A 26,647-nucleotide genomic window follows, 5' to 3' on the forward strand; every position below is an offset into this window, starting at 1 on the left:
TTCACAGACTGCATTTGCTGATAAAGCATGGAAAATAATGTGGACCGATGATGAGTGCTACTAGATAAAGATCCACCAACCGCCGTATCAGTAACCAAACAAGCTGCGTGTCTAGTTTGACTTTCATTCGATGCATCCATGTTACTGCTCTGAGATATCTTATACGCATCAAATAACTTACGTAAAAGACGCATGACTTTTTTCCTTCATTTCAATAGCAGTCGAACTGTTTTTGCCGTACATGTTTTCAAAGCAAATGGTAGGAAAGACCATCTTATTGCGTGGATCGAAGACACTGGCAACAATTAATACGGGATTCAAGTTATCCAAACCATCCCAATATTTGTCAAACATTTTTCGCATTGGAGATACCATAGCTCTAAGTTTAGGATCATAATGATTACTCAGTGAGATGAATTAGGTCTCGATGCTGCATATTTCATCATAACAAGAACTAGACGTCAATGTTTTAAAAAGCAGAAAATGCCAAAGCATGCAAAATCAAATCAAATCTAGATAATAACTGAAGAAAAGGAAAAGAAAATTATTAAAACATACTTTCACTCAATCAATGATTCAATGGCGATAGGAACTAGGAAGCAAAAGATTAAAAGAGGAAGCCCTAATTTGAAAACACTTAAACAATAATAAAAGTATAAAACCATGAAACTGAAAACTTCAAACAAACAATCCAAGCAAATCAGAGAAAACAGTGCAGAATCGGAGATCAAGCCTAGTTATTCCACTTAAAGATCCACCAAACCTATCTCAAATTTGATCTAACATCAATTAAAGCTATAATACATACCAAACATAAGAACTTGCCTCGAGAGAAACTAGACTTAAACCAAAACGAAACCAAAGCTATAAAGAAGCAAGTATTATGACTTACTGAAGTATTATGACTTACTGAGACATACCTGTTAGGCTATTTGTTTTTTTGTCCAGATATTTCAATCTATTAAAACTGAGAAACAGAAACAAACTGATTCAGTTCTCCACACCCCCACCTCATGAGAGACTCGCTACACAAACTCAGTCTAATGACTGTGCACCAAATCGTTTGAATCCTATTTGTCCCATTAGATCTGTACATTTACTAGTGTTCTGTGTTCTGCCAGCCATCTTCACTGTAGAGGCTAGAGGGTATGTATTGAGTTATTATTCAATAAAAAAGAAGCAGGACACTAACAAAATTGACTACTTGTGATGGAAGGCTTGAGTAAATCTTAATGATTATGTCCTTAAACTCATTTCATCTACGATGATGGATGGTTGTGTAAATGTAATGCTGATGAGCTCTCACGCTAATATACTCAAGTTGCATATACATCACTGAAGCAATGCTAAGTAGTGATGAAATAATATAATCGAATATGCATTAGATATAGATAGGCTGATCTGAATGTATGAGTAACTGAGAAAACAGAAAAAAAAAAAAAAAAAAACAAAAGAAGATTCATGGGTTTTTACATGGAAATCCCGAAAGCAACATCAGATTCTTCTACCCCTCATAGTAGTAGTAACAGTTTTCTTCTTGTTCTCCTTGGTCATGCTCATGCTCATGCTCCTCAGAGAATACCTCGGCTCTGTAGTCTCAACAGTGGTCTTCTTCTTGGTGGTTCCTCTTCTCTTAGTGGTCGTAGGCTCGACTCCTTTGACTACAGATTCTTCTCCTCCGTTCTTCCTCTTCAATCGCTCGTTCCTCCTTGCCGAATACTCTTCGTAGAACCTCCCTCTCTCGAACACCAACGGAGCCGAATCTGCAGCCAAATTCTCCAGATTCGACGCCTCAGCTCTGGTTTTCACATCCTCTGACTCGACCGAGAGCTTAGCTTCCACATCTCCATGGCTTAACCTTCGTCCCGGCTTCGTCATGCCTAGTTTTCGTTAGGGAGAATCAATCATCATCCAACAAATTATTGAAACTCGAGACGAGATAGATTGATCGTTAACAGGTGATTGATGAAGTGAACATAACCTGGTGGTGTTTTCAGAGTGGAAGAAGAAGAGTTGGAGAGGAGGACTTGGCGTGATCGGAGACGGATCGGAGATTTGGGAGGCGGTGGTTTCAGGTAAGATGATCTCATCCTCGACGACATCTTCTTCTCGCAGTTAGATTTCAAAATTTTCTCAAAGAGAGAAAGAGTTTGGTTGGTATAAGAGATTTTGGAGGAAAGAGCGGCCTTTTCTCATCCGACGGCTGAGATTGCTCCTCATTCAAAATGGTAATGCTTTTTGTTTTTTTTTTTCCTTCCTTCTGAGTTCAAATTTAAGAAGAAGAAAGGTGTTGTGTTGAACCGTTCGTTATTCAAACATTAAATTAATATAACTTAGGGAGGGAGGGAGGATACACATTAATCTTGTTGTATGACGTTTCCTTTTAGATAACTCTTTAATACAAACGTTGACTAATAAATAAATACGTGTGTGTGTGTGTTAAGAAACTTGCTTTGTTTTGTTTTGACTTTTAGTAAGAACAGCAAACGGATTAAGAAACTTTGATGTTGACTAATAATATATGATAACTCTTTATTACAAAATGTTTACCTATGTTGGGAGGATAACACATTAAGCTTGTTAGTTATATGACTTTTAGATTAACTCCCATTTTGAAGAAGTATACACAATCATCTTGTTGACTTTTAGTCAACTCTTTATCATGTTCACATTTAGCCTTTTTCTTTTCCATAAGCTTAGCGTAGTGTCCTTGTGTTTAACTATCTGGTGTTGACTTTGCGAACTCAAGCACGACCCATTGTGTGTTTCTGCTTCCATGCAGCTATGAGAATGCAGCATTCATAAGCTATGGTTTTTATATTTTCCACATACTTAACAACGCAAGGAAAAGTTTAACAAGAACAAAAAAAAAAATTTAGTTGGTAATCCATAATTTAATTCTTCATTGTCAAAATGGGTACATTTCTTGGGGCAACACTGGATACAAAATTTAATACCGGATACTGGCATATAGTACGATGAGAAGATAACTGAATCCACACTCTAACACATCGATTAGGAAAAGCTTTCTCGAGATAGGTTACATTACATCCCCTCAAATCTAATGTCAAACAATAGCTTCTTCGTTGACGCTTCTATCAAGCTTCAACTCCTCTCATTGCCCTGCTAATGGGTTCTTGGAAGTACTGAAGTGATATAAACATGGCTTCCTGCATATATTTACCGCACCAATTTTCTCAGCTCAGTCATCACAGATGATAACAAAAAGACCAGATCCACTTTTTCATAAACAATGAAAGAAACAAAACAGCAAATACCTCTGTTCGAATGGTTCGGCTTCCTTGATGTGGACATGTATTCAAGTATATATTAAACGCTTCTCGCACGTTTTTCCCCTGTAGGCAACATACAAATCACAGTAAGAAAGGAAACAGCCAAAGATCTTTTAGAACTTGTGAATCTTTGTGAGAGATAAAGAGGTTTCTAATACAACTTTCTTGATACTATTGAGGGCCACGGAAACACATTTACCTTATACTGGTTATCTTCTTCGACACTTTCTTCAAGACCAGCTAGCCCTCCAAATGCAATCAATAGATGCCTATGAAAATTCATGCCACAACCATCTAAGTCAGTCCCCTCAATTCAAAAATGTGTTTAGAAATAAATGTATAGGAGGAAATGAGAATCACCTAAATGTTGGTATTTTCAGCTCTGATGAACTAATTTTCAGGCCATGCTCCGAGGTACCAATCAAATAATCGTAACCACCCTGCTTGGTAGTAGGAAATTAATATTGATATAATTCATAGAATGATGAAGAGTAGAGTATCTCATTAGGAGTAGTACCTCGAAAGGGCATTCCTTGAATACTGAACTTAGGTGTGATGCATATCGTACTTTGTATCCCCAATACATCCCTGCTTCTTCCCTTGGCTTAGAGGGGGGAACAATCTGACGTACCAAATCTAGATGAACCAAAACCAATATCCATTAACTTAAACGAGTAGATACAGGTTTTCCTGAGCGCAAAGAAGACAAATGAATACGATAACTGAGAAATGATAAAGAGATTAACAGTACCTAAATCACGGTTGGTTCCCATGGCTACTGTGACTCTAACACCTGGACTAAGCACTTGATCAACAACAACACTCTGCATCAAACAAAAGTCAATCCATGCATACAATTTGTAGAAAAGACCCGACTGAGATATCTGAATGTGATAAGAGCTGAAAAATACCTTGTCTAGACCCACATCAACCAATGTACCCTCAGAGTTTATTGGCTTTTCCCTTAGCGTCACACCTACAAGGTTTTCATTTCCAAAACAAAAAATTTGAAACCACAACATCACAGCCTTATCTACAACAAAGAAAGGGTAGTAGTAGCTTGATTCATATTTTCTCCACACCAGCTTCGTGGTGTATCATATCATATCTCTAAAGATGGAAAAAAAGCAAAGCAATGTCATTGGGGATGGTTTTGAAAGATTGATGTTTTTACCTTCACGGTATTGTTCCCACTCGTGCTTACGCAGATGGTGAGGAGCATCAAGAGGTGGCAACATACCCTGTTTATATACAAGTCTGGTTACTAAAGACAGTAGAAGAAAACGAAGAGATATATAAGTAAAGTCATTACCACAAATCTAAGATCATTGTGCTTGGGGAAGAGAGTCTTCCTCAAATACTGTGGTGTCTCTAAATACTTCAAGATACGAACGAGAAAAGGGGCACCACTCTCGTTGCTATCAGAAGGATTCGTAACAGAGGAGTTGTTGACCTCTGAGCTGCTCTTGTTGTCAAACACTACAATCTGAATTCAATCAAACACACACACAAAAAGGTTTTAAAATTCAGTAGAGTTTAGACTAGTTTTGATGCAATCTGAAACAACGTACCTCGTCGATTCGAAAAATTGTGGATGCACGAGCAATTTGGCCAGCAAGCTGAGAACATTTAAAAAGAGTTTTTTTTTTTAATTAATAATATAAATGTAAGAGAGGAGCTCCGAGAAGCTAGCTAAAAGGGAAGAAGAGAGTGAGTACACGTGTGGCGAGCTCAAGTGATTGAGTGTTGTTGATGATGGAGCCAGCTATGGCTATTGTAACAGTTGGTCTCTCTTCGTTTTTCTTTTCTTCTACATTTGGCTCCTCCTCCTTGCTTTTCTTCTTTTTTTTCTTCTTCGCTTCTCCGTCGTGACTCACCTTTTGCTCCGGATCGTCATGGCTTCTCTTCTTCTTCTTCTTATTCTTCTTTTTGAGGTCTCCGTCGATTCTCTCTGTTAGCTCGGACTCCTCCATTTCGAGCTCAGGGTCGTCATGGCTTCTCTTGCTTTTCTTCCCCATTTTTCTGCCGCCGGCGATTGGACTGCAGCTGCGGCGAATTTCGCAGGGTTTATGTTGTTTTGGGTTCTTACTGGATTCGTGGGCCTATGTTAGCTTATTTGATTGGGCCTGGCTTCAAGCCTATTTAATTAGTAACGTGGTTTTCAAGTACGGCTAGTTAATTGTAACCTTACGTTTCCTTACGATAGATTTAAAATCTCACGTTCAGTTTATTCTTTAACAACTATGTTGTTCCAAAAAAAAAAAAAAAAAAACCGTTGCTTGACGAAAACAAGGATATGTTTAAGTTTAATCCGTATATACAGACAGCACTTCCAACATCTTTGCACAAATGGTAATGAAAAATATAACATCTTTGCACAATGGTAAAAATCTCCATTCTCCACAACGGATTCTTGCAAACAGTTAATACGACAGCTAATCCTCCAGTAAAAGTTCAAATGGATATTTTCATTAATGACTCCAGATTCTTTCATTTCCCTGCCTTTTTTCTTTTATTTTACCTAAAGAAGCAACTTAACAATGATTTGCTGGTGTGGTGTTTGATCATGTGAGAATTGCAGCTTCTTATTTTATTAAAAGAGAAAGGAAAAAAAAAACATATTTATAAAAAATGCCATCTGAACTCTTTCTCTCACTCCTCAGTCCTTTTTCTCTCAAAAGTTACCGTACGTGCTCTTTGTGTTTTGCTCCGGCGTTGGTTTCTCCGACGTCGAAATCCACCTTCTCTTCCCGATCTAGTTTTCTCTTTGCTTCCTGATTCTAAAGAGATCCATCTTCGATATGTTTTGGTACTCTGAATTTTCATCGTTGGTGAGTGTCTGGTTCTTCTACGGATAGGACTAGTTTTGCCGGTTGTTTGAGTGTTTGGTGTACCGAAAAGTTGGTGTGAGCTTGATAGGGCAAGGGAGAGCGTTTTCATGGTTGTGACTTAGCAGTCTTTTTGGTAAGGGTAATATGTTCAGTGGTTGCTTGCTGTTTATGACTTCTCCCGTGAGTGTTCATGGAGAAGTTCTGTAGGCAAGGCTTCAGTTTCATGGTGTTTGGGTGAGCTTCTTTCTTTAGTTGTTTGTCGTGTATGTATCCAAGGTGTGTGGACCGAGCTGCGAGTTCCCGTTGTCGAGTTATGAAGTCTCCGGGTTAGTCTTATCGTTTGGCGGGCGAGGCAGCATCGATAAGTGTGGTTGTATGAGAAGTGGAGGTTACCGGGTGGCGAGCCAGTGGCAGCAGCGGTAACTCCCTATCATTGGCGTTTACTCTTTTCTAAATACTGCTTGGTGTGTTGTTGTAGCTCTTGTGATGATTATCCGTTTATGGTGCTAGTGTTGGTTTGGTTATTATGTTTTATGTCCTTTTAAGTCACCCCTATGTGGGTTTAAATCACCCCGATGTGGGTTTAAGTCACCCCGATGTGGGTTTAAGTCGCCCCTGTGTGGGATTTAGTTACCGTTTTCTATGGGTTTTCAGTGTTGGGGCTATTTCGTTTTGCCGTCAACATTTGTATGAATTTTGGTCTTTGGCGTATGAATGAATATCAATTGGGGAAAAAAAAAATCCCATCTAGTCTATTTTTTCATAACGAACACGATCGAGAATATCCTAGTTTTACTTTCCACCCATTCCAAGAGCGAACAAGCTTTGTCTTCAGTTCAACTTTGATGTGTTCATCATCGGGTTCTTGGACATGAGCATTTGCTTTCTTTCTCTCCAGGGAAATCTCATCAAGCTTTGTCTTCAACCACTCAACCTTGAATCCCGCTTGTCTTAGTTCGGTCAAGTACTCGCTGCGAGCGTTGGATAGCTCAGTATCGGTGAAGCAATGTGGAGGCTTGTTCAGTGTCTTGATGACGCCGAGGAGGAGAGATTCATGTATGCTGTCCTCACGAATTGATTACTTTGTCTAAAATTTGCTGCAATGTCCTGGTGTTTCTTGAAAAGCCGATACACTGGAGCAAACTGTCATTATTGTCAACATGTGCAAAAATATATATATATGTTAAAATCAGAAAAGAGATTATAAAAAACATCCATGTAATAAATAAATAAATACCTGAGAATAAAGAATTCGGAAACCCAAATAATCTACCATCTCCTTCCCAGTTATACCTCCTTCATCAACAACTTCATGTACTTGTATTTCTACCTTAACGATCAGTTTGCTCTTCTCCAGAGATCCTTTTTTCTTTAAGCTTTTTAAGGGGCAGTTCCTTTGACCTACCCCAGTTCTTGGTGTAAGCACAGAACACCTGACAGAGTTCTGTCAGACCAAAAACAGAAATATTAGTTTTGAAAAATATTAAGCACAGAACACACACACATGCATAATAGAAGGTAATTAGAATATTTTTTTACCAGGGCTTCTGCCGAGCTCTTTGCCTGACTGATTCAACAGAATGAAGGAAAAACTAGCTCTTCTTTTCCATCCAAGTCGGAGCGTTTCAGGATTGGGAACGGAGAGGTACACAGACAAGTAGTGATCTTCAACGTTTCTTCCTTTGGGAAAAACTCCAACAAACCTTAAATGAAAGACAAAGATTAACTAAACGTTTTGCTAATAATTAATAACAGTTATTTTGTTGAGTGAGATTTTTAAAAAAAAATCAAAACACATAGACATATTCGTTACCATTCGCAGCCGCCACTTAAGAATATAGGAGATCGTATCAAATCTACTTTCTCCCAGAAGTTATCTATCTCAACGAGAAACTCGTCTGCTTTTGATTCTCCATTATGTACTGCTTAGAGTTTCTTTAGCTGGAGCAAAAGAGAGACAGTTAATCTGTTGGTTTTTGCACCGGTAACAAAAGGAGTTATTATATACATAAATACTTTAAGATAGTATTAAAAAAGTTTTGGTCACAAAAATAGACCACGAGAATAAAAATGACCAAAATATTTCATTAAAGAGGTAAATATACATTTATACCTCTAGGATTAACTAATCCAAACTTTAGGGTTTAGAGTTAAGGGGTGGAGATTTGAGACTGAAGTTTAAATTTTTATAAAATATAAAATAAATATTAAAAATTTGAAAATAAAAATTTTAAAAATAGTTTCAAAAAGTATCTTTCGAATTACAAAAAGAAAACTTGAAAAAAAATAAAAAAAAATTTTGAAAAAAAAATTTTATAAAAAAGTTCAAATTTGAAAACATATAATCTAAAACTATAAACAAAAATGTCTTTTTTTTTATTTTTTTAATTTTTATTTCTATTTTATTTTTTTATATCTAGAGTATTAGTGTCATTTTACCTATTAAATGAAATATTTTGGTCATTTTCCTCCTTTTAGTCTATTTTTGTGACCAAAACTTGAAAATAATCTATTTAGGAGAATTGCCCTATTATATACTAGGTAAGGAACTCGTGCGATATCGTACGAAACTCATTTTGTAAAAAAAAGAATATTCCACATTTTATATAATTGTTTCGAAGAAATACATGTGTTACAAAAAAACTTACATGCAGTTATATTTTTTATTAGTTAGTTGTAATAAAATTAAAAATATGTCAATACCAATTAGTAAAGGCACACACATTCAAGTATCTATGCATTTTTAAGTTATTATAGTGAACTAATTTTATTAAAAACATATGCCACTTTGTACAATCTATACTTTTATAGAAAGCATATTATTTTGCTATCAAAGTATAATAAAATAAGGAGAAAATACAGATCTTTAATTTTTTCATGAATTTTAAAAATGTATAATATAAGTAAAATGAGAAATACCCACAAACCATTTCAGTAAAAATATTCTAAATGAAAAAGATATATAATTGCATATATCATATATATATAGTTTTACTGAAAATATTTGTGGAATACTTTATTAGTGACAGTATTTATTTGTTTCACTGATTGTTATATCAACCGAATTAGAACCAAAGTTAAATGAATTATTTTTATAGTAAAAATAAATTCTCAACAAACAAAAATTTCACTCAAAAATGAAATTAGGACATTGTCTTCAGCCTCATTGTCGAGGAGCTGAGGGTAAAGGAAGCAACACATGTTATTCAAAGCTATATATGAGACATAACATTCTGGAGACAATAAATTTTCACTTAAAGCAACAAAGTTAATCGCAGAAAAATAATGTTAAATTTTAAATAGTTAAATTTTAGTTAGAAATAATCAGCCAGATTAGAATGGTTAATCATCAAATATTTTAATTGAGCATTTAAAAGTTGTGAATATTTATATAAACAATTACAATATTACATTTTAATAATTGCAAATATTCATCTAGATAATTACAATTGTTTACTTAAAACCATTGTGGAAATAATCCACTTGAATTTTCAAAACATAATATATTCTTCAAGATGATAAAACCTCCATTTTCTCCATATATGTTATTTTTGTCCCAAACCTATTTTGTTGAAAATTAAATATAAGTCAAATCGTGTACTTCTGAAAAATATTTATTTATCTCTAACAATCTAATAAATATGTTTTTAACACTATATTAGATTTGAGATTAATACTTTCTTAATAGTTCTAATTTTTTGGGATTTTGTAATACTTCAAATATTTGTACATAGTAGGGTAAAATTATTTATCACAATTTCCAATTTGAGAGTATTCTGAAAGTGATTTTCAAATTAGATTATGTTATACAAATTGAAATATAGGGTAAAAAATAAAATAAATAAGTATTATAATAAGTATAATAATAACCGACAGTTCAATTGAAACTAAATTCCAACTGAACTTTAAAACATCAAACTTGTTATATCTTCATCTCTAATAGGTTTCCAAAAATTAGACGGTTACACTAAATTTGATGTTTTGTGGAAAGTAATATATATTTTTGGTGTAACATTAATCATCATATGCTATTTTAATAAAATATTTAGTGTATTTTATTTAATATCAGAATTAACTTAATTTATTCATTCAATTAAATTTGTAACTAAAATAATGCATGTATAAATTAGTTAAACTAAAATAGGTAAATAAATAAATAAGTATATAAAATAGTTGAAACAAAAATATTTATATAAAATTAATGTACAACACTTTAACACAAAATTTAATGTTTTGATTGGAGATGACATTTAAAGTATATTACTAAAATAATAAATTTTATATTATTTCAACATCAAATGTAGTGTCATGGTTGAAGTTGAACCTTAAATAGCAATGTTTATATAAATTCTGATTTGATTAAAGACAGATTTTTCTTTCAGATTTTTTTTGTTGGTGTATACAGTATGAAGACTATTAGAAATATATTATTTTCAACATAATTAAGTACCTGATCAACTCAATATTGTAAACTTTCTCTAAAGTATTGCAATTTTCACAAATATGTACTTATTTTTCCTGGTACTTATTCACGTCATTTTATCCTTGCTTCTTACAAAATTACAAGCCTTTCATGACAAGTTTCAAGCATCGCTGAATCTAAAAGTAACAACAAATATATTACGAGCACATAGTTGGTTTCTTCATATCTTTTTGGTAGTCTGTAGAGGGACAAATGGCAAGATAATTAAATCCATCTTCCAAACACTCAAATCCCAAAAGCAGATATGTGCATTAAATACATAAGTACAACAAGCCTTCATTTTCTTTTTGCTACGGTTCTTGAGATTCTGTCACGTTCATCCTCTTTCATGTTGTTGTTATAATGATGATATAATTGCACAGTAAGTAGGTCGGCGTCACAATTTATTTATTTATTTGAAACCTTGTAAATATATGTATTGCAACGCAATAATTTTGAAACCTTGTAAATATTGAATTAGCATCGAAACTTAGCTCATTTCCACATGTTCTTCAAGTACAAGCTTTCCCACTTAAACTCATGCACAGACGAGTGTTGCACTTAAGAATTATTTTTTGGTAACTTAACTTGAGAATTATTTTACTGAATAAGAAGAATATATACTTATTTCGCAATGATCATATCAGTTTTCCAAAACGTTACGAACCAATCACTGATAAAACAATGAAAATCGAGTAAACTGCAATACAAAACTGGGAGAAAGTACCTAAATCAGAAAGGAAAGAGAGAAAAAGAAAGTTACAAGGGGTTCGTGTTCGTTCGTCAGCCAAATAATAAGACGCAATTCACTCCATCTCTTTCCACACACTGCTAACCATTCAAAAAGAGATCCGATCACAAAGACATTCAAATAGCGACAAGCCCTGAAAATAAACACGGCAGAAACAAATACGTATACTTAAAAATGAGGACGGTTAACAAAATTAAAGAGACATAAATTAATCAGACATACGACGAGCATATATAGAAAACAAAACTCTTCAAATTAGGAATATATTAAAACAAACAAATGGTTTACAAACAATTATGTTGAACTTTGTTCTGAGATTCCGGGTGGAAAGATGGACGCTTCTATGAATTGAATGTTCACCAACAAAATATTACGGAATTGGATGTTAAAGGAGACGAGAGCGATAAAAAACGGGTGAGAAACCTTGATGAATGAAATCCAAAAAACTGCAAACCTATACGGTCTATTCTATAAATAAGTTTGTGAAAAGAGACGACTCTTGGAGATGATGACGGTTATACAATTTTTCTAAGCGACGCCTTCGAGGAGTTGTGACTTATCTTAAACAAAATTTTATCCATTAGATTATATATGCAGGACAATTACCACCGTTGGATATGATTTTTTTTCCTATTAAAAAGGTGACGTCAACAGTTAGAAAAAAATCAGGTTTGCTATTATAAGACACCTATTTCTACATTTTAACAATCTTTAAAAATAAATACAATTTTTAAAGAATAAAACATACAAAACATAACAAATAGAATCTAAAATTATGGCGACTATGGAAATGTAGGAATGAACTAATCTTCAATTCTAAAGTATGGTCCCCAGGTGGCCTTCACTCAAAGGTAACTGATGATCTAGTAGATTGGCATCGATATAATCAGATTCCTACAACACCAACAGGATGTACCAGCATTACTACTACTGATCAGGCTCTTAAGTCTTGGTAACCGCCACTTGCAGACTGGGTTAAATGCAATTATGATGTTTCTCACCATCATGGTCGTCAAGAATCAGGAATGGGCTGGATTATTCGAAATAAATTTGGTATAGTTCTTGACTGTGGAATGGGCAGATTTGAAGGTCGAAGCACAGTAGAAGAAGGTGAATGTACTGCTTTAATTTGGGCTATTCAGGCAGCTTACTCATTGGGATACAAGAAAGTGATCCTCGAAGGAGATAATATACAAGTCACAAGATGTTTACAAACTGCAAGCATTAACCTACTATTGGAGAATTATCTAAAGACTATCTCGGCTTGGAAATCTCATTTCCATAACATCAGGTTTATGTATCGTAGTAGGTCTGCAAATTCATGTGCAGATTTGTTAGCCAAAAAATCTTTAACATCTGATAATGCATGGAGTGTGTTCCATACGTGTCCCCAATTTTTGTATAACAATGTTATGACTGATCTTTTAATATAAACGGAACTTAGTCGGAAAAAAAAATAGAATCTAAAATTTATCTTTTGGATGTAAATTTACATTCTCTAATGAAAAGACACATTTAAACTTTTTCACAAATTTTTTCAATAGTTACATGTTGAAAAGATCCAACCTTTCAAAATTAATTGAAATTTTAATAAATGTGAAATGATGCAATTTTTTATCTTGAACATTGCATTAGTTATTATAGATTGTGAAAATATATATATAAAAATGTATTCTTTTCATAAACAAATATATGAATAATCACAATTTTTCGTATTTTTTTTAAATAGCACATTTATATGAAAAGACACAACATAACATTTATTCACAAGATGTTCAAAAAAAAAAAATTTATTCATAAATTTTTTAAATAGTTTCATATTGAAGAGATACAACCTTTGATCAAAAGACATCTTAATGAACAAACACAGCTTTTAACAAAATTGAGATTTCTATAAAACACACGACCTTCGAAATTAATTGGGATTGCTATTATTAATATATACACTTATATAGAGTTTAACAAAATTCTAATCCAACCAAAATAAGGAAATTATCCTTTTTGGGTCAATGTTTATAACTTAACCATTGCTTCACGGAAACAACGACGCAATTCAATCATATATCAGTTAATATCACTAAAGGTTAGTTTTTCCGCTGATAAAAAATGTTAGTTTTCCTTCCTTTTTTTTTCGGTCAAAGAATTTTAGTTTTCCAGTTTTCTAATTGATACAGAATCTTAACAATCAATTTTTATAAAATACTTTTATATATTATTAATGCCCAAAGGGATAGTGGACTCGTTGTATACTAGTTGCTGGCCAGATGGCGCTGGCCTATTGGACTACAACTCAGTACTCAAAGAGTCAAAAAAAACTCTTAAGCTCCGCCGCCAGCGCGCAACTCCCGTTTCCTCTCCGCGGCAGTTCCCGATCGGGTCTTGAGCCATGTCAGGATGTCCCCGTAAACCAGATCGACGTCCTCCTCCGATTCACCAACCATCTGATGCCACATCCCCGGATAGATCTTGATCGTCTTATCCTCGCTGCTTGCTCTCCGATGAAGCTCCTCCACGCACGCTTGGTCGCAAACAACGTCTCCTCCGCCATGCACTATCAGAAGCGGCACCTCCACCTCCTCGAACCTCCCCTGAAGCTCGTTACATACACGGATCAGCTCGTAAGCCGTCGCGGCGCGCGGCCTCGCCACCGTCCTCCTAGGACTAGCAATCGCGAGCTTCCTCTTCCACGGCTCCTTGAAGGAAACATCGGGAATCGATCCGCGAGTGGGGATGACGCGCCAGGTGGGGATAAGGTTCGCCACGACGAAGAGCAAATGCTCCAACGGCCACGGCGGCTTGAACTTCGCGCTGATTCCACACATGGCGCCGTTGAGGATGAGTCCGTCTCAGACGCCTCTCTGACGGAGCGAGATGTAGAGCGCGATGGCTCCGCCTAAGGACTCGGAGTAGAGAAAACACGGCAAATCGGGCGTCTCCTGGCGGTTACGGAAGTCATCGAAGAAGGAGATACAGTCGTCGACGACGGGATTGATGTCAGGGATATGAGCGACGAGGCCATCGGAGAATCCATGCCCTTGGTGATCGATCGCGCAGGTGATGTAACCGGATTTAGCGAAGAGGATGGACGTAAGCTGGAGGAACCAGCTGGATTCGCCGGTGAAGCCGTGAACGACCGCGACGATACCGATGGGACGAGCTGGAGGGAGTGGAGACCACCATTGTGTGAAGATCTTGAGGCCGCGAGGTTTGGTGATGAAGGCGGAGGACTGGGTGACGGAATGCTTCGCGTAGAACTCATCGGCGGAGAGAGAGCCGAAGGGGTTGTTCTCGTCAGCGTCTGAGATTGGATGCAGAACCATTTTTTTGTTTCTTTTCAAGAAAATATTTCGAGGTGAAGGAGAAAAAGGTTGTTGTGGGGTTTGGGTAAACGGTTGAGGATTAAATGAGGTGTCCGCTAACTACCAGCTGATCTTGGGCCCGGTTGATTTTCAATTACAAATCTTTTATAGGTTCAATTTGGCTTTTTTTTTGGATAAAATTTAAGATATTCGGCCGGTTTAACCAATATTACTTATTAGGACAAATTTCCGGTTAAGGTAGTTGGATGTGATAAGAAGGAAATCCAAAAAGTCTGGCTATTTGCTACTTGTTTGTTTCATCCATCCATCCATGTACCAATACTTGTTTAGTCATGGCTGACCAACAGAATTGGTTGAAATATTGTTTTGATTCCTTAATTTTAAACGGTCAATAGACAAAGGCTTTAAACCTCCAAATTATAAGAAAAAATTATTTTGATTTAGCTTAAAATGTTGATGAGTTTCCCAAGGCTTAGAACCGATCTTGTTAATAACAAGAGTATATGACTCTTTTCTTTTAAAGGCCTTGTGATTATTCTAAACTTCTACGTGGAAGGGAAAGAGAAACGGAAAGAAAACCTCTAACTGTGATCGAGAAAGAGATAACATTAAACTCTTAATATGATATTATTATATAAGGAAGGGATGAAACCAATATAGCTCGCCATACCCATTCTAAAGCTCTGCGCACCTGAGGTCTTTTATCTTCTCATATACCCTATGATACTAACACATGTATAAATAAAAGAAGATTTTACACAAAAGACAGACCACTTCCCAAATATATTAATAGACACATTACAAGGAAGTATCGAAATCTAAGTAAATAATGGAGGTGTTGTCCTTTGTACGCATCACTCTAGCTTCGTTCAGTAGACCGTTTGCTATTTTCTCTGCACTACTCTCGTTCTCTCTCATCTGCCATGTTCATTTCAAAACATACACATGAGTTTATGACAGAACACAGCCATGTTGCTTCCATTTGAAGTAGAATAAAAAATGTTTTACCTGAAGCACCAGCTGCACAGCTTTCTTCGGACTCACCACATCCCATAACCCATCACTGCAGTTATTGGTTTTCTCTCAGAATTTATAATTAGCAAAAAATTAATAAGAAAACGGGAGAAAGCTTATTATGTTAAGTGTTTTTTTACCTAGCCAATACAGCAAACGCGTGTTTACTAGATTGATCGATACGCAAAGGCTCACTTATATATGGCTCTGCGCTGAACCGACCGTCTTGCTGCTTTGGAAATTTGTCTCCAAGCATCCTCGCAAGGTTTATACCTGAAAAGATGATTATCAACTCAGATTTGGTCATTATGTTACAATGGAAGCAGAACCGAAGGAGTGTGTTTAATTAATTGAGCTAATAATACCAAAGATCCTAGTCTCTTTATCTCTCAAAGATAGTCCGGCTTCTTGAATTCTTCTTCTCTCGGTCAAGCTAGTCACTCGATGATCTTCAGTCATTTGTATATATCTCCCATCATGGCTGTGCCAAATTGAATACAAAGCTCAGAAACTAAGAATCTTAAGATAGCAGTAGTATATGCTGAACGTACTTGATTACACATGCTGAATCCCCAAGATTGGCACATTGTGCGAATAAATGTTCTTCACTGTCTTTCCAAACCAAGAGAACAGTAGCTGTACAACCCTGCTAGTCCATTAAGTAAGAAGCGATGAGGAAGTTGCGGCCCAGCGGTCAAGGAGACAAATATGTAATCAAATGAAAAGGACAAGCTTCAGAACCTCATATTGGTGATCATCCAAGCGAGCTTCTGTTTTCACAAGTACGTCCCTCAGGACATCCGAAGCATCTCCTTGTGATAACACTTTCTCCTTCTTCGGAGAGTCTGATAAAATATTCGCCAGAACCTCAGGAATAATTCTGCAAAATAAATATATAATTGAAAACTTCAAACCAAAGATGCTCCAGTTGTTAATTACTGTAACACCCTAACATATACTGACTAGACCATTTACAAAGAACAACAGACAAGACAACAATCATTTTTATTCATGGCTGCAACCACGCTTATCATAACTTGAACACAAAGGTGATCCAAACCAAAAAAACAATGACTCACTTTATTGCGGATTGAGCAGCCCCTGCTCCCCCATGTCCATCACAAACACAAAACAGCCCAAACTGAAACCATGTACAGTTTAGAATAATGTTAGCACAAGCAGTGAAGTCTTATCATTATTCGTTACATAAAGAACTAAAGATCACAGCTCCAGGTAACCTTATTAGCACCAGGAAGCGGCCACTTATAATAACAAACATCTTCCATTGGAAGTTCCCTGCCTCCTCGACGTGCAGCCATGGGATCCGAGGCCACACCAATTCTGAACGGTGTCTGAAACTCATTCCGAGATGAGATACGGACCTTCGAAAAAATGAAAAATTAATTAAGAGAGAAAAAAGAAAGAATTTATCAGCAACACCTTCAAGTTCAACCATTAAGATAGACTTACAGAGACCATAGTAGTTGTTCCCAAAGTTATGAGATCATCACTTGCAAGCTCGACAGGGTGACCCCACTTTCGGCTGCCTAGATCAGGGTGACTTACTGACCGAGAGTTCAACAGAGTTCCATTTAGGCTGCCCATGTCTACCAGCTCCCATTTCAATTTCTGAAAATAAAAGCCATGCAGGTGTGAAAATGTGACAAGCAGGAGTCTATTAAATAAAGATAACTAGTTCTACTTACAGTAGAGTTCCATGTTATTTGAGCATGCTTCCCTGAAACTTCAGAGTCCTTCAATATCATATCAGAAGAAACCCTTCCTAGCTTCACAGGCAGCTTGGAGGTGCTTGTGGAGTGCACAGCATATTGAAGCCCAACGGAAGGACCGGAAATGACCTCAAGAGACAACCAACTTCCTGCACTTCTAACACAAAATATGTTATTTGTCTAGCAAGAGTAATTGAAGAAATGGATTGAAGTTGTATTATTTATATCCCTAGCACAACAAAATAAAAGGAAATTACTTTGATCTTTAACAACAACTCTTGGAGGAAGCTCGGAAAGTATATCCTTTTCCAAATCAAGTATATCCTCTTGGAAACAAAGTTTTTCAGCTGGATGCTTAAGCGTCTCCCCCACCAAAGCATTGTCAGGAGGTTCAGATATTATTTGTAGATCAAAGCTTTCACCTACAAAAGTTTAGTTCCAATCGGTAATGTCAAGAATGGGCAATGCATAGATTACATAACACAAATAAGGATATTTCTGATAACTAATGATGTGGAACTCTAAGTACTTGGATAGGGAAGAGGAATGCTCAAAGACTTTACCTTGGTTGAGATGGGAAGATGAAGAAGGAAGCCTTTGTTTGTAAATATGTTCTTCAGTGAGAGAAGAACGCAAAAGCTCTTCGTTTTGGAAGCAAGCTTCCTCTAAATCAAATTCCCTTGAGACCTCACTGGTTTGGCCTTGGATCAAAGATTCATCATGATGAGATACAAGCGGTCTATGCAAATCCCCCACCTGACAAAAAAAAGTATCAGAGCTATAAAGACTTGATCCAAGGCTAATCAATAAAAAAAAAAGCCAAAGGAGCATGATATACTTCAATGTAACGCCAAGTCATTGGTATGATCAAGCGTTAAAGGTTGATCATTTAGCAAAGATCGGGAGATTAAGGGAGATTACCTTGAAGGTAGAGAAAGGGGAACGGGGAAGGAAGCGCCATGGCTTGCAGACGAAAAGGACGATGAGGAGGAGAAGCAAAAGAACCATGATTGTCCCAATAATGCTCATGATCTCTAACATCGCCATCGTCTTCGCTGTCTCTCTCTCTCTCTCCTTCCTTTTGTCTCTTCTGCACCCTCCTCTCCTTCCTTCCAGATTGGTTCCCGACAACCTCACGCTTTGAATTTTTCTTACCCTTCTCTCTCTCTCTCTCTCTCTCTTCTTTTTTTTTCTTACCGTCTCCTGTTTTTTTTTTAACACTGTCTGATTGAGAACTGAGTCCATTATCCCTAGACGCGTTACAATTAGTTATTTTTGTTATGCAGATGGTTTAAAGCAAATTGGGTTTTCTTAAACCGGAATTATGGTTTGATTTTTCTTTTTTAAGTATCAAAACTTTGTGATTCTCTAAATTATTTTCCGACTATTTTTTAAGATCAAGTTTCTCAAAAACGGGTGAATCACGTGTTTACTTACTACTACGTGTCAATTTTTAAATTCTGTAAGTGTCGCTCTCTGGGCATTGAACATGGGCCTACACGGCTCAAGAGATCAAAGTATATACTATTTTTGATTCTGGAGTTTCCTTATTTGACAGTATGCGGATGATGCCAAAAAAGAGTTCAGCTCGCAAGCGGAGTCTCGATGTCTCATTCGCCGTGAATCAACTACACTGTCTAAGTACATGTCTCGGAATTGCTAGGAAGATGTTGAGTTTAGCTTACTCTAAATTCACTTCCCGCCATTGTGATTCATGCAAGTAATTAACGAACAGAGCAAATAACAAAACGACACAAGCGATTTTGTTCACCTCTTCTTCCCAATGTGGAAAGAGAGCTATACTCACCGGGGAGGGAGACTGAGACTGTGTCCCTCAACTGCATTCACTATGAAAATCTCATCAATGTACATGATTGTTCACATCTCACTATCTAACTCAGTTACACATCATAACCTGAGCTATACAAGTGTTACACACTATCCAAGCAACTCAAGAACATAGTAGGAGTGTCGCTAAGGTATAAAATGATCTTCCCTTAGCCACTAAAGACCTCACCAAATCTGCCTCTGCAGAGACCTGTCTCAGCATCAGAAACCAGTGTAGAGACTACCTCAGAAACTGCTTCAGACTTTGGTCTTCTTGTTCTTTGAGTTGCTGTGAGTGAGATGCTTCATAGTGCTTCAAAGAGAGTCTTATAACTCCTTTGCTTCCTCAGATTCGTGCTCCTTACACCAGTGACACAGAACCTGTCCAAGACATTCCTGTCTTCACTTGTTTCTTCAATACCCGAGAAACCCACGATGCTATGAACCATAGAAGAGCTTTATCACATCTTCCTCTCCTTTGCATCTTCAACAAGAGCCACGTTTTGGTTGCTTCACCACAGACATATCTTGTCTCTCTACAACCACACTCAACCAAGAAAGAGCAAGAGGCTTTAAGGCAAGAGCCAAGTGGCTCCGCCACCTCCGTCTCACCCAAGCTCGCCTCTCTTTCTCTGCTCTTCTCTTGCTCTCTATTTTCAGGTCTTTGACCAGATCTACTTTTGTTCCTCTTCACCTTTCTTAACTCTTCATTAGGTATAGCTGCCTCTACTTATACATGAGAAGGAAGGCTCCTTGCTCTTGATAATAGCTAGCCAATGAACAGTTGCCAACATGACAACTAAAGAGAACATAAACTTCACGTGATGTTGCTCTTCTTTGTTACAGACATAAAGACTTTCTCCAAATTGCATATAAGTCCTTTAGTCTTTATTTGTTTACATGACTAATCTCATTGCCATATCTCACAGAAGATGGTTATAATTGTTTTGATCACAACTTATGAACGATGAACGAAAAAAAGTAATACAACAAGATAAAAGATAGATGTGTTGAAGGAGTGTAAGGACTCGTAGAGAAGCTTCACATTCAACCCTACTACGTACTGTTGTTCAAAACAACAAATTATAGTCGAAGTGGCCGACTTTGGAATACTCAGTTGAGAAAGATTGAAAACGGTTGTATACCGTCCCCCGACGAAACTCGACTGTTGGCCGGCAAGAGACAAAGTACCTCCAGAACCGTAGCCAAAACGGAAGTAAAAAAGACCTTGACTGCCTAAATTTGATGCTGAGGATCACACTCGATGGAAGATGGTTATAATTGTTAGACATTTGTCTTCCCTATTTACTCTCGAGTCTTGAGGGAGAGCTGCATTTTTTACATACTCTTTCTATTCCTACATAAACAATATCTAACATGCCTCTATGCTTATCTCTTAATGGTTTGAAGTTTGAACAATTGTTTGTATTTAGCGTCACTCTAACAGATTCTTATTTCTTGAGTATTTTCCTATTTCTAGAAGAAAAAATGAATCGTTGGAAAACGTTTGAACGCTATAAGTTTCTTTGATCTGTGGTCTGCCTCAGTTGCTTCACTAGATTAGGCTACCTAGTAAGAACTCAAGAATCAAGATTATCCTCTAACTTGTAATTTTTTCCCAACTGTTAAAAAAGGTTCAAAACGGTGCAACTAGCACGAGCTTTCTGGTGTGATATATATGTAAAATCATCTGTGATGGATCAACATGTTTTTTTAATTGAATACGAGACCAAGCTGATATGATGAAGAGCCATTGTTCCAATATTTTATCATTGAAATGTTAATTTACCTGAGTGTTATCTTGTTCGTATATATTAATCCGTACTTGAGTCGTTATGGGCGCTTAGATCACACAATCTTTTTTACAACATTGACATCTAAGCTGTGGACATTTTAGCTTTAGTGTGGTCTTAAGCGCCTATGTGAATAAGACATTAGTTATGGATGAGATTGGTATGTTCGTGTGGATCTCATGCTTCTATATAAAAGCAAATTAGGAGAAAGTTCTAATATAAATATAAGCTTTTATATTTTTTTCCTTACCTAAAGTTGTGAACTATGTTAACCAATATTTTTTTATATAAGCTTTTCTGTATGCAACTATGCATGACTTAGATAAGCGCCACATCTCATTCTAATGATTTGAACTTTCTTTCTGGGTCAAAATTTTAAAAGTTTTAAGAATTGGCACATAAAGGTTCCACTAATATGGTCAAAAAGGTGGTGGATTGATGGCTTTTCTTTGTTTTGCAATTTCTATTGAGCCACGAGATATAACACTCTTATTTACTCTATAATCATATTAACGTACATGGAAACGTAAGGCTTAAGTTTATGTCTCCACTCGAGCTTAAGTGGTATGACGTATTTCTCTATGCTTTTAGATCCTCCAGTAGTTGAAAACTTGAAACCAATAGCAAACACTGAAGGATTATGATTCGAAGTTTCACTCTGTTTTTCCCCTCTTCTTTTAGTTTTCTTGCGTCATGGGCATGAACAAAGAGAGTGATAGGAAGTCAAAATATATTTTGATTTAAATTTGATGCTTTTGCTTCTGTCATTACTCACTTAATTATTGTAATCTTAATTACATATAGAAAAGCAGCTTTTGCACAAGGACATTCTCAAAAGCATTCTCCCTTGGAGAGGCCAAAGGTTGCATGTATTACTTTCTTCTCTTCTATGGGATAGTTTGGATTTAAGGACCACCTATGCTGTTCAAGATTCAATTTCTGGATACTTGTATGGAGCTTACATCTGCGGGTCAGCTCCTTTTTTCCAATATTATTAGTTAAAGAATGTCATAACTTTCTTACTCTTGCTTACGTTAGAGAATCCTGATTATTATTTCATTCTAAGCATGTCAACTAGTTGCCTAATTATGTCATTCTTAATTGATTCCTTCAGCAAAGGGAGAGGCACTAGCGAAACTATGTTACTTATGGATAACGCTTATGACCATTGTTTAAACGAGCAGGAAAAAAACGAAAAAGAATAAAATTGCAGGAATGAAAATGAATAGTTGTTCAATCTCATATTTAACAAGGAATATTACTTATGAATGGTAACCAAGGAACGACGAGGAATAATGTATTCCCTAACATTCCTAAGGAAAATTACCATTCACAAGGAATAATTTTTCTTTCTCATTTCCTATCATTCTTTTTTTTGTAGAGAAATAAAAAACAAAGTTATTCCTTGTTAAATATGGGATGGAACAACCATTCCTGCAATTTTATTTCTCTACATTCTTTTCCTATTCGTTCCTCTTATTTCCAAAATGGTCACCAGTCGGACCATTATCTACATAAAAGGAACGATAGGGAACGAGAAGAAAAAATTATTTCTTATGAATGGTGATTTTTTTAGGAACGTTAGGGAATACATTATTCCTCGTCGTTCCTTGGTCACCGTTCATACCATATAACTATGATAACAAAACATTGATTGTCAAGTTACGGATTTCAGAGTTTTATTGTGTAAACTGAAAATTTTCTTGGCTTGCCAAAACAAAGCGTACAAGTTCTTATATAAGGCTTCTATGTTTACTTACCATAGTTATATATTGGATTTGTGCATTTTTCATGGTAATGCAAATGAATACAAGTCTTGATTTGAATCTTTTAGTGGACTAAGTAATGCGTGATCAACCATTGAAAATATATAGTAAGATGTTCCTTATTGTAAAAGCTGAGTACTAATACTGGAATCAGTCTCACAAGAGAAGGAATGGTTTTTCTTTAATTTGTTTCATTGTATAATATATAATTGAGGTATCTTCGTACCAGATCCTTTTAGTGATCACAGAATCTCCATAAAACATATACTAAGACTTGCTTTGTTCATGTCTGCAATAAACCTCGAAAAGACGGGATGGGTGGTTAAAGTTTATCATAGTACTATACAGCACACAAGCTAGCATTATGCTCACAGTTCATCAATGGTAGTAGCTACATATTCTTTATTATAACACACGCACAGAACTGAGATGGCTTTTTTTCTATTACAGGAAGCCCAGGAAGATCTCACAAATCTCTCCTACCCACTTTGGAATAGGAACAGCTCACGCATTCTAGCTTTTCTTCGTGTAAGCTATATGGTAAAGTTAGAGAGAACTAGGTTACATTTGTTTATATAATAATAAACCCATATGCCTTAGAGTTAAGGAAAAGTCAGTGACCCTACGTCATTTGTTTACTATGAATAGATAAAAGTGTCTTTTGTTGTTTAGAAATGGGATTAAGTACGTAAGGATCTGATTTAACAGAGAGACAGAAGAAAGAAAGGTGTTTAGTGGGGAATCACTTGACGTTGCTGACGACTTAAATGAGCCTTAAACTCTGTCTTCACAAGCTGTTCCGTACAAGGTAACATGGCCCAATAGGGAATTTATTAATCTTAAATTTAAGATTCTTTTGTTCAAAAAATTTTTTTTAAGATTCTCAAGAAAAATGCAGCATAACGTTGGCTAGCCAAATTTCAAAAGGGCAAAGATTGATCTTAACTTAACCCAACATCGACTTAGAATTAGAGAAGAAAAATAAGGTATTCTTATTTGTCTTTATTTTCATTTAATTAAAATCTTAGTCACTTGATTTGATGTGTTTATTATTTATGTAACATAGTACAAAAAATAAGAGCTATTTATTTTGGGCTTTTTGAAAAATTGACTGAAAACTCAAAGTCAAACCTAAAACTAACTCATGCTTTTTTTAGATTTTTTTTTGTCCTATTCACCCCACAAGTTCATATAATTCACGAAAATGCCATCAAAATTTTTTTTTCTTCCAAAAATGACATTTTTACTCTCTCACCCTCATCATCTTCAAGTAATTACAAGATTGTCATTGTCATCAATACCCCAACCACCATGAACAACCAATTTGAAGCTCTTAATGCACCTAAAATCGATTTACACTCTCTCTTTCTCACTTGTTATGAACTAAAAACAACATCTCTTTCACTTTGCCTCCATATTCATCCAAAAAACTCAGGCTTTTGATTCAAATTTTTTTTATGGTTGATAGAGTCATTCAAGCATACTATTCTTGGTGGGTTACTTTCGTTTGAGATTCTGGGTGGTTGGAGAAGACTATGTGTGCGAAGGAAGTCATCTCACTAGTTTAAGGTATGAAATTAGATTTTTTTCTAGATCTGTTCGTGTAGAACACTTACCTGTAAGTAGTCTGGCTGTAGAAGACTTATGGGTAAGTCTTCTGGTCAAACAGACGACTTACAAGTAAGTCGTCATCTTTGTTTGTTAAAAAAAAAATCTAGAGAATACCCTAGACGACTTACTGATAAGTCGTCTAGGATAAACGGGTTAGTTTTGCATTTGACCGAATTGTGTTAGATATTTGACTTTTCCTGGACGACTTACCAGTAAGTCGTCTCCGGGAAAACAAAAATTTCAATATTTTATTAAAGCTGGACGACTTATCTGTAAGTCGTCTCAGGTTACTTTTGCAATTGGAAAATAAAATTTAAATATTTAACTTTTCTCAGACGACTTACGCGGAAATCGTCAAGTAAGACGACTTGCTTGAAAGTCGTCCAGGATAAGCAAAGTCGTCCAGATTTATTTCCTAGATTCTGGTCAAACCTTGCTTATCTCGGACGACTTTCTCGTACGTCGTCTACCTGGACGACTTTCAACTAAGTCGTCTGGGTAAAGTTAAATATTTAAGTTTCTTTTTCGAATCGCAAACTAACCTGAGAAGACTTACAAATAAGTCGTCTAGCTTTAATAAAATATTGAAATTTTTGTTTTCCCTGAGTCGTCTAGGAAAAGTCAAATATCTGACACAATTCGGTCAAATGCAAAACTAACCCGTTTATCCTAGACGACTTACTGGTAAGTCGACTAGGGTTTTTTTTTTAACAAACAAAGCTGGACGACTTACTTGTAAGTCGTCCTATTTAAAATTCAATTGCAAAAATGACATGTTTGGACGACTTACTGGTAAGTCTTCCAGACGACTTACTGGTATGTCATCTGCGTCAATGTTTAGTAAACTTTCATTTTCTCTATGTTTACTAATGTGTTTTATTTTGAATTTTTGTAGATGATGCGTCAGTTACATGCAGTGTATGGAGAATGATTGTTGAAAGATTTCCGTTGAGATTTTGTGGTTGATAATGTCAAAGGAGCGAAAATCATTTTTTTAGGGGAAGGTTCGACACATGCTGAACTTCTTGCAATGGTTCAAGAAGATTATAACCTGGACATGAGCACAGAATCTGTGGAGATAACTTACTCATTACCAGTAGAAATGATGCAGACTCCAGACACCCCTCCTATTCATGTTACAAGTGGTAGACAAGTTCGAAACTTGCTCGAGATAACCAAAATGCATGGAGTACGGATTTGTGTATCAAGCCGTAGCAAGGTGGAAACGGTTTCAGAGTTCATGGAAGAAGATGATGAAGCTGATGAATGTTTTGAAGATGATGATGATGATTTGGAGGATGATGGGGAGGAGGATGATGGGGAGGAGGACGATGGGGAGGAGGATGTTGGTATCTCTATTGTTGCTGAAGCGGACGAGAATGGTGAGGATTACAGTCTTTATGGAAAGGTTGAAGATGAGGATGAGGAAGATGATGATATGTGTTTTGAAGATATCAAAAAGATTGAAGAAGGAAGATCGAATAGTAGTATCTATGTCAACTAGAGTTTTGTTAGCAAGGATGCACTGCTTTCAGAGTTGTGGTTGACAGCAGTGAGGTTTAGGTTTTCCTTCAGAATATACAAGTCAACGAAAACTCTCCTTGTGACAACATGTCCGGTTAGTGGTTGTCAATGGAAGGTCAAATCGAGTGTGAAACATGGGACAAACACGTTTTGGGTAACAAAGTATGTGAAAAAACATACATGCTCAGTGGGAGACCGACTCGCTCAGCGGAGACACTGTACTCCGAAGTATGTTGGTAGGCTTTTCATTGATCGTGTTGGAATCATTGATGGGTTGAATCTGCAGCATATCACTGATGCAATGAAGAACATGTTTGGCATGACGCTTGATTACACCACTTCATACATAGCACTTTTATATGCACAAACATTGGTGAGAGGATCAACAGAAGTTGGGTATTCGCGTCTGCCATCATATCTCGAGCAAATCTCCTTAGCAAATCCCGATTCTATCACGGCTATAGAACTTGATTCTATCAATAGATTTAAGTATTTATTTCTCTCTTTTGGAGCTTCTATCAAAGGTTTTAAGTATCAGAGAAGGGTAATTGTGGTGGATGGGACTCACCTAAGTGGGAAGTATGGATGTGTTATGTTAGTTGCAGCCGCACAAGATGGGAATTTTCAGATATTTCCATTGGCTTTTGGGATCGTAGATGCTGAAGATGAACCTTCTTGGGAATGGTTTTTCACAAAATTGGCTAGTTGTGTATCTGATGAGCAGC

The 26,647-nt window shown here is 36.2% G+C and overlaps 5 protein-coding genes across 5 annotated transcripts; all 5 read right to left on the reverse strand.

Moving 5' to 3' along the window:
* Positions 1-1,015: 1,015 nt before the first annotated feature.
* LOC106364889 lies at positions 1,016-2,296 on the reverse strand. Its single transcript, XM_013804374.3, has 2 exons — positions 1,982-2,296; positions 1,016-1,880 (listed from the first exon to the last, which is right to left on the reverse strand). Exons 1-2 carry the CDS (start codon positions 2,100-2,102, stop codon positions 1,495-1,497), a joined length of 507 nt encoding a protein of 168 aa, XP_013659828.1. The 5' UTR covers positions 2,103-2,296; the 3' UTR covers positions 1,016-1,494.
* A 578-nt stretch (positions 2,297-2,874) lies between these two features.
* Positions 2,875-5,353, reverse strand: LOC106367893 (putative methyltransferase C9orf114 homolog). The gene is made up of 11 exons (XM_013807755.3): positions 5,012-5,353; positions 4,865-4,912; positions 4,606-4,779; positions 4,468-4,534; positions 4,205-4,269; positions 4,045-4,117; positions 3,811-3,929; positions 3,654-3,733; positions 3,493-3,562; positions 3,279-3,356; positions 2,875-3,170 (listed from the first exon to the last, which is right to left on the reverse strand). Exons 1-11 carry the CDS (start codon positions 5,309-5,311, stop codon positions 3,099-3,101), a joined length of 1,146 nt encoding a protein of 381 aa, XP_013663209.1. The 5' UTR covers positions 5,312-5,353; the 3' UTR covers positions 2,875-3,098.
* Positions 5,354-13,511: 8,158 nt separating this feature from the next.
* On the reverse strand, positions 13,512-14,159 carry LOC125593058 (caffeoylshikimate esterase-like). The gene has a single exon (XM_048769006.1). It carries the CDS (start codon positions 14,157-14,159, stop codon positions 13,656-13,658), a length of 504 nt encoding a protein of 167 aa, XP_048624963.1. The 3' UTR covers positions 13,512-13,655.
* LOC106367894 (caffeoylshikimate esterase-like) lies at positions 13,512-14,657 on the reverse strand. The gene has a single exon (XM_048769008.1). It carries the CDS (start codon positions 14,655-14,657, stop codon positions 14,184-14,186), a length of 474 nt encoding a protein of 157 aa, XP_048624965.1. The 3' UTR covers positions 13,512-14,183.
* A 603-nt stretch (positions 14,658-15,260) lies between these two features.
* Positions 15,261-18,647, reverse strand: LOC106367895 (protein phosphatase 2C 70). Its single transcript, XM_013807757.3, has 13 exons — positions 18,323-18,647; positions 17,965-18,157; positions 17,659-17,823; positions 17,378-17,550; positions 17,142-17,300; positions 16,910-17,053; positions 16,751-16,812; positions 16,413-16,551; positions 16,223-16,317; positions 16,037-16,152; positions 15,812-15,944; positions 15,666-15,720; positions 15,261-15,575 (listed from the first exon to the last, which is right to left on the reverse strand). The coding sequence occupies exons 1-13, from the start codon at positions 18,644-18,646 to the stop codon at positions 15,456-15,458; spliced, it is 1,878 nt and encodes a 625-aa protein (XP_013663211.2). The 5' UTR covers position 18,647; the 3' UTR covers positions 15,261-15,455.
* Positions 18,648-26,647: the final 8,000 nt, after the last annotated feature.

The sequence above is a fragment of the Brassica napus genome, chromosome C9, assembly GCF_020379485.1.
Source record: "Brassica napus cultivar Da-Ae chromosome C9, Da-Ae, whole genome shotgun sequence".
In the NCBI taxonomy this organism is placed as follows: Eukaryota; Viridiplantae; Streptophyta; class Magnoliopsida; order Brassicales; family Brassicaceae; genus Brassica; species Brassica napus.

What these genes read in the sequence shown, in the direction of transcription:
- LOC125593058 (XM_048769006.1), bottom strand. Translation starts at nt 14,159, where the DNA reads ATGTGTGGAATCAGCGCGAAGTTCAAGCCGCCGTGGCCGTTGGAGCAT.
- LOC106367893 (XM_013807755.3), bottom strand. Translation starts at nt 5,311, where the DNA reads ATGGGGAAGAAAAGCAAGAGAAGCCATGACGACCCTGAGCTCGAAATG. An exon ending in GTGGGAACAATACCGTGAAG is followed by an intron (nt 4,270 to 4,467) that starts GTAAAAACATCA and finishes AAAACCTTGTAG; the next exon opens with GTGTGACGCTAAGGGAAAAG. An exon ending in GCCGAACCATTCGAACAGAG is followed by an intron (nt 3,171 to 3,278) that starts GTATTTGCTGTT and finishes AAATATATGCAG; the next exon opens with GAAGCCATGTTTATATCACT.
- LOC106367894 (XM_048769008.1), bottom strand. Translation starts at nt 14,657, where the DNA reads ATGGTTCTGCATCCAATCTCAGACGCTGACGAGAACAACCCCTTCGGC.
- LOC106367895 (XM_013807757.3), bottom strand. Translation starts at nt 18,646, where the DNA reads ATGGACTCAGTTCTCAATCAGACAGTGTTAAAAAAAAAACAGGAGACG. An exon ending in GCGTTTGCTGTATTGGCTAG is followed by an intron (nt 15,721 to 15,811) that starts GTAAAAAAACAC and finishes CAATAACTGCAG; the next exon opens with TGATGGGTTATGGGATGTGG. An exon ending in CTGTGCAGCTGGTGCTTCAG is followed by an intron (nt 15,576 to 15,665) that starts GTAAAACATTTT and finishes TGAACATGGCAG; the next exon opens with ATGAGAGAGAACGAGAGTAG.
- LOC106364889 (XM_013804374.3), bottom strand. Translation starts at nt 2,102, where the DNA reads ATGTCGTCGAGGATGAGATCATCTTACCTGAAACCACCGCCTCCCAAA. An exon ending in CACTCTGAAAACACCACCAG is followed by an intron (nt 1,881 to 1,981) that starts GTTATGTTCACT and finishes AACGAAAACTAG; the next exon opens with GCATGACGAAGCCGGGACGA.